This window comes from Azolla caroliniana, unplaced genomic scaffold (assembly GCF_043228905.1).
Source record: "Azolla caroliniana isolate FFs.n. ecotype wild unplaced genomic scaffold, voAzoCaro1.0.p SCAF_17, whole genome shotgun sequence".
In the NCBI taxonomy this organism is placed as follows: Eukaryota; Viridiplantae; Streptophyta; class Polypodiopsida; order Salviniales; family Salviniaceae; genus Azolla; species Azolla caroliniana.
This window is the reverse complement of record NW_028230452.1, coordinates 3,025,879-3,033,205: the sequence shown is the minus strand read 5'-3', so window position 1 is coordinate 3,033,205 and position 7,327 is coordinate 3,025,879. Positions and strand designations below refer to the sequence as shown.

Here is a 7,327-nt window from a genome sequence, read left to right as displayed (position 1 = left end):
TCTCTTGACCATTGAAAATCAAGCTCACTCGAAAGTGATCCTTATACATGAGTTCATATGTCTCACTTGTACTATATTTTTAGCTAAAGTGGGTCACAAGGCACATGGCACGTGGAGCGGAAGGTGCACTAATGTCAATGGCCATACGTTATTCCAGCTGGGATGTGGGAGTACACAATCCCTCATATATGGCCGATACATTCGTTTGAAGTTCTCCAACAGTAGAACTCTAAACACATTTGGTGATTAACGACTCACACAACACAATCCGAACCCTTCACACGAGAATAGGGTGCAACCTAAACAAATGGTATACATGCTACATCTAGAAATGGTTCACTTGACTCAGAGAGCTCGGAGAGAGAGAGACGGATCACCGAGCGAGGTGTTACCTGCAACGTACAAGTGTGACCTTCTTTCCTTATGGGTGGAGATCGATATGTATTTATGTATATATGTAGATATATGTATACAGTATATGTATGGTGAGGACTACTTACACTACAACCACTTTCAAACAACAACAAAAAATAAACATGCAAAAAATAAACTCTCCCTTTTTAAGTTGCATGGGAGTGAGTCTCTCTCTCTCTAGAGCTCTAGTCATTCTTTTCATCTCTCTCTCTCTCTCTCACACACACACACACGCACGCACATTGTACTACTCTACCCTCTTGTATCGAGGACCTGGCCATGGCGATCTCTTCCTGCGACCTCTCCATCGCACCGGGTAAGTCTCATTCTCTCTCTTCATGTATTTCTCTTTACTGCAAGCTCTCTAGCTTCTGCTGGATCGGATCATGATGATGTGTGTATATGTACTCGACGGAGAGAGAGAGAGAGAGAGCTTAATTCAACACAGATTTTTATGTCTCTAAGAGCACAGTTGATTTGAATAACGATTCTAGAATTTTCATTTGCCGTTAGAGGCAAGGATCATCAGTTCTGCATTATATTCACGAGATTCTGGAATTTTCGTGTGAGGACGAACCCTTCCAAAGCATCTTGGAGATATGTAATTTGGGGAAATGTTTTGTTTGCATTTTGCGTTTATCCGTTTGACAAACGCAAATTAAGAAATATCAGAGTTCATATACAAGACGTATGCAAAAGAAAATCTGTGATCATTGATGAATGAAGAGGAATTTGAGGTCTTAACAAGCCAGTAATCATCTGGATCAGGAGCGTCATTATTATTTCTTGGATTTATTCTCATTGACATTGGGGAGGGATTCAGAAACATCATAGATATATGTTAATTAGTAGAACAGTTTCATCCGCTCTACAAACTATACAAGAGATGCTAGAATTTGCATGTGTCACATAGGAGGAATGGTATGCAAAAAATTTAGGATGCCTTATCAAGATGTATGCAGTGATAAATCTGAACTTTAGAGTTTAAGCGTGTCAATAAGAGGAATGACAAGAAAAAAATGACAGGGTGCCTCATCAAGATGTATGCAAAGGTAGATCTGAGCTTTTTAATAGAACAGCATGTTCATCTGTCTCTATTGCTTACATATCATAATAACATCAATGGAGAGAATATTCATTGGGATTGTTTATAATAAATATAGTTTTATTCAACTGGATCAGAAAGATGCATATTAGTCTCCATTGTTTGCATGTCACTTTTGTCAATGGGGAGGATATTCATTTGGATGGAGAGGATATTCATCAGTATTTGTTTATTACTTGTAGGATATTGGTATTGTTTTATTCATCTGGATTGGGAGGATATTCATCAGTATTTTTTCATTACTTGTAGGCTTCTGCAAACTTGGACAGGTAGACACATCTTGCTTGCCAAACTTATCTCCAAGGTTGAAGAAATATAAAGGTGTACAATGGAAGAGACCGTCTCAACATTGCAAACGGAATTTCTGCATATCTGCCCAATACAAGTAAATATTTTGACTTATAAAATCTGACTGTTTTTGGTAAAGAATTTATGCCAAATAATTATGTTGAACTTTTCATTCATTCAAGTAATATCTGTACTGATTTATGATGTAGGAATCATTGTGTGATTGCACTATATCACTCATTATTAAAGTGGATGATATACATGTTTAAAATATCTTTATTTGTTGAGTATGGACTACTTCTTTATCTGAAAGGATTGTGGTCCTACATCAATGTCATGTTACACAAGCCAATCTTTGTTTATGTAAAAGACTGTCAGTAAGACAGGTCACCATTGATCTCACTAAGTCTATCTATAGGCTCTCGAAGCTTGCAGTACATTTACAAAAGCTCAAATTGATGTAGTGTTAGGGAAACTTGGTTTGTGGAATTTTGGCAACTCTTAGTTGTGAGATATGGCAGGGATAGAAGAGGTGGCGGTGGTGTTGATTTTGTAGCTGGATTTATGCTGGGGGGCGTGGTCATTGGAACATTGGGTTATTTATTAGCACCTCAGGTAATTAAATAGATATCAATCATGTTTTATGAAGGTTCAAAAACTTTTATGTTTACTGTCTAAATCACATTTTGTTTTTTTCCCAACAATAGATTAAAACATTCTTTGGAGAAAAGCAAAAAGACTTCTATAATATGAGGATCAACATAGATGATGATGAAGGCATTGAGGTTTGTTGTGTGGTGCATAGATTGTACTTTTTACTCCTATAAATGGCTAGGTCAAAGGCGGTCTTCATGTATGAGAACTATAGTGTTTGTGTTCCTACTGTATTCCCGGTGCTACTTGTCAGCTTGGGTTACTGTGTATGTTTTATTTCTTGTGACTCTCTGATGGACTGAAAGAAGCTAAAAGATATAACTTTCAACCTTTAAATAACTTGTTGCACCTATGGAGGTTCATTTAGGCTGCCATGGAGAACGTGCAAACAGTAGTGGTTCAGGCTAAAAACTTGAGGTGGTATCTGTTGAAGGGTAGCAGAACCAGACCTGCTCTTTATTATCAGCTAAGGTTTTATTCTTGTTTATTTAAAGCATGTTGTAACTGTTTGGTAGCCCAACTGTTACTCGATGACCAAACAGCCACCTCACATACATCCCCACTTTGTATTAAATTGGCTATTCTAGAGTCTTTTGCTGATGTAACTCATTTTATTCCAACTATGCAAACATAGGATGCTTGGCTGTGCATCTCTATCTTTTCTTCCAACTCTTTCCCGCTACTGTGGTTTATCTGAACCATACACTGCCTCCATATTTGGCTTCTATGATAGAAACTAAGTCATTTTGGTCCGATCTATCCTTGGCATGATGAACTGTGGTTTTGAATCAGAGGTTTTCTTTGGCACAACATAGTTTTTTAACTCAACCAAAGAGGATGAGTTGCCGTAGACTAGTTGGGCTTCTTCTCTAGTCATTACCCATTCAAAGTTTTCCCACACGTATTATTGAGCTGGATTTTTACAAATACCTTTCTTACAATTTTCTGCAATTGATACAGTTTTGGTTATTCTATATCAAGATTGCTTACTGCTCTTTGCAGATACATGAGAATATGTAGACACATGAGGTTTCATAATTAGGTGGGTCAACTTAATGAAAACCAATAAAATGTTAGTCAATGGCATGCTGCAGCCTTTGCTGCAAAAATGAATTCATTCTCGACAGGGAGGTTTTCACATTTTATGAGACCGTATCACTAATATAAACATTGAGAAGCTATAAATCAAGAGAGATAAATGTACCTCTTGCTTTTTGCGAAGATTTATGGCAATATAAATTCAGCTTTCTGAAGGGCATAAAATGACAGATAGTTTGTACTCATGTTGTCGTGAAAATCCGCTAGCTAGTGCGGATCGTGAGGCGGAACCGTCGGGTTCTGGACCAGAAGGATTTATGGCTCAATGATTAATGCACTTTAAGCTTAAAGACGAGAGATTGTCCTCGAATAAAAGTAAATTGGTAGTACTAATAATACTTAATTATACGTAGGTTCAAGAAAATCTTCGACTAAGAGCGTATGTGAGATCGAATAATACTTAATTATGCTTATGAATAAACAAAGCTTAGAGTAAGAGAGTATGAATAAGACTAAATTATACTTATACATAAGCAAAACATAAATTAAGAGAATATGAGAGAGGAAACATGGAAATATTTTCTTATTCAATTGATCAATCTTAGGGTATAAGAGTATGAGAGAGGAAACATAAATCTTTTCTTCTTCAAATCCCTATCAGCTCTCCCTCCTTCTTAAGAATAGCTCTTATTTATAGGTTTTCTATGGCTTGTTTTTTTTTCTCCTAAAAAAAGCTCGTCTATATGAGGCGTTTTTTATTTCTATCACTATTCCTCTTTTGCAATCTCAAATTACACATGCAAAATATATTTGGAAAGCCCTTTGTGTTAACTTTCTTATGAATCTTTTCTTTTCTAATTTGGACATCGAACGAGGAAATTATGAGCTTTTTTCTCTACTTTACTCCTTATATCCACGCCAAGGTTTTTTTTCCTACTTTTGAAAACCCGCCTCTAACTTTTTATCCTTTCATTTATTACAATATTTGACTTCACAACATTACTTCATTTATTTGAACTACTATTTTATTCTCTTTTGATGGTGGTTTCACACTATGTGTTGAAAACATTGCGACAACATTAGATCATTGCCATTGCTAGTTTAAACTTTATTCAAGCTATGTGGCTGCTCCATTTATCATCGTCTTATCATGAACTCTTCCCATTGAGAAGTGACGCATTGAGAAGCTATGCCGGTTGTTTTGCAAGCTGAACCATGCAGGTATCTGGATACAGAATGCTGATTACTCATTAAAATAGGTGCTTTTCTGAATAGGCAATGCTAAAATACTCTAATGTTTCTTGATTACAAGGGGACTCATGATATTTAGGATAAATGTTATGGCATGCTATTGGTCTTTGATGCTCTGTTCATTGAAATGTTATTCAAGAGCGAAATGGTTCTGACCGACTGCAGACACAAAACTCATGCAAAGTATTTGGGCTTTCAGGTTGGTCTTGGTATCCCACTGGAAGAGTGAGTTTTCCATAATGTCATATATTCAAGGGAAACTCATGCATTATTGGTTTAACTTCCCATCTATCCTTTGTAGCTTTCTAGGATGGCTCCTAATCTTTCCCACCCAAAAGCACTATCCTACTGTAATCTTGCATACTTTTGAGTTCTCCCAAATCTTCCTCAGCAAGCTTTTGATATTTGAAGAACAAATTGCATCCCCATGTGGCATACATGTAGAACACATCCAAATAGCCAGGAGGCCACCGATAAAAGGACTCTACATGTAGCCAGAAGTAATATGTGATAGACTTTCTAATGAATTTCTGTCCCTTGAAGCTTCATCCTTTCAAGTTGGACATTACCTCTGTCATTTGCCATTTTGTTCCCTGGTTTCTTCAAAATCCTTCCATTCAACCTCAGTTCCCTTGAAGCTTCGTCCTTTCAACTTGGACATTACCTCTGCCATTTGCCATTTGGTTCCCTGATTTCTTCAAAATCCTATCAAACCTTTCAACTTTGGTTTGGTTAATGACATATGTATGTCATTGCATGGTATTATAAGACCAGGAGAAGGCAATCTGATAGAGCATGACATATCTCTGGTTTTTTTCTTAATTAAAAGAGGATAGGCTACATTAAATCCATGTAGATAGAGAGACTTTACACACTTTCAGTGGTCCATGATACAGCTTTATTATTTGATTCCCAACCAAATGATTCAAAGTTATTCTTGTGTCAAAAGTCTATTGAAGTAATGAGATTCCATAACTAACATAGTGTCTACGTCAGTAAATGGAGACATGTCAATCACAGTAAGTTTTCAGCAATATGTGAAAAGGTAGGTCAAATATCTGGATACCAATTATTTTGAACTTTTTAAATGCGCAGCTATAAAAGCTGATCACGTAGTGGAACTTAAAGCCTGAAGCTTTTATAAATGAAAGTTAGTGCGTCATGTATGAAACTGTGGTAATTACAAACCATGCACAAAACTCTGTATGTATGGAAACGTGATGCCAACTGCCTGAAGCTCTGTTTAAGCATAGATATTGATTTTGCCCAACTTATTTGGCAATATTCTAAATTGAAATATACATCGTGGATTATTATTGGTCTGATATGAAACACAGGAAAAGGTGTATGATGACATTTTATTGGAAGTTTATGAAATTCATAAATCATGCATTTCGATATGGAATTGTATGCAAAACTATTGTTGGATAATATTTTTTGAATATTTTATTTTGCAGAAAACTAGGAGAAATCTCAATGAGAAGATAGCTAAACTGAATGATGCAATTGATAATGTTGCTGCACAACTGAAAGCTGAAAATGGAACCGCATTCTCGGATGACAATGTTGTTAAGTTGGAGTCTACAGCACAATGAACCAACAATTTTAGAGGGCCTTTTTTTTCTCCTTCTGCAACAAGAGGCTCTCATTATCTTTCTCTTTCTTTCCGTAAGACCTTAGCATAATGATGTTGTGTTTATGTGAATGAGGAAATACATACAGGGATTCTGTGATTTATGTGAACTGGTGTTTCTAATAGTTCTGTGCAATAAAATCCAAATTTTCGTTATTTTAAGGAGCCAAGGTACACGCCCATAGACTTCTTTCCTTCTCTCTGAATATCAGTGCATGCACAGTAAGAAATGGTATAATACTTTACTCTTGTTTCACATGATTAACATCAAAATCAACATATGCACCTTCAGAAATGATTACAAACTGTTCTTATTTTGTAAAGGAAATAACCATACGGGTACTCTACATCATTGAGTGGCAGCCTTCAATTAAGGTTTCAGTCAACTATGTCCAATCATTGCTGGATAAGACATGGCGAAGCTGCTTTAGCATGTGTGGCATTTGAAGGTGTCTTATAGTGCCACCATCTACATATGTGAAAGAATACTTTCGACAAAGGAAAATGTAACATTCGACTGAAAATATCATATGTAGGTCTTATGAGTAATAGTTTTGTTCATGGAAATGAGGTAAACATGAAACGAATGCCGATGGAATTTGAAGACAATTTGCTTATACTTGCCTTGTGGATACCTACCATAATGAATTGGAGAGTTTTAGTATATTGAAAGAGAGGGCATCTTGGTGAGATGTATTAAAAAGGTTAGGTATATAATATATATTGCCTCACTGGTCTGTTTGAAAGGTGTATTATTGGTTTTAGTATCTTGATTGGGGTTGATAAGCATGTGGGAATAATTCATGAAGGCCATTGGTATGCTTGGGTGCTCATGAATAATTGTTTGATGATATCAACTAGAAATAAATTCACTTAAGAATGGTATTATAATAGAGATTAAGACAATTGATAGCAAAAGAAGATGCAATAATACCAACTAGCGA

The 7,327-nt window shown here is 36.1% G+C and overlaps 1 protein-coding gene across 4 annotated transcripts; it reads left to right on the top strand.

The window, feature by feature from the left end:
* The first annotated feature begins 578 nt into the window (after nt 1-578).
* LOC147852816 (uncharacterized) lies at nt 579-6,539 on the top strand. 4 transcript variants are annotated; one of them, XR_015531282.1, is made up of 7 exons: nt 579-730; nt 1,769-1,904; nt 2,329-2,422; nt 2,515-2,592; nt 4,583-4,720; nt 4,812-4,949; nt 6,208-6,404. XR_015531282.1 is itself a non-coding variant. In XM_087333227.1 (5 exons), the coding sequence occupies exons 1-5, from the start codon at nt 694-696 to the stop codon at nt 6,343-6,345; spliced, it is 483 nt and encodes a 160-aa protein (XP_087189353.1). In that variant the 5' UTR covers nt 579-693; the 3' UTR covers nt 6,346-6,539. The 4 variants fall into 4 exon arrangements, 1 of the variants encoding a protein (XP_087189353.1); XR_015531281.1 differs by having other exon boundaries at nt 4,583-4,949; XR_015531283.1 differs by having other exon boundaries at nt 4,583-4,949; nt 5,052-6,248.
* The last annotated feature ends 788 nt before the right edge of the window (nt 6,540-7,327 follow it).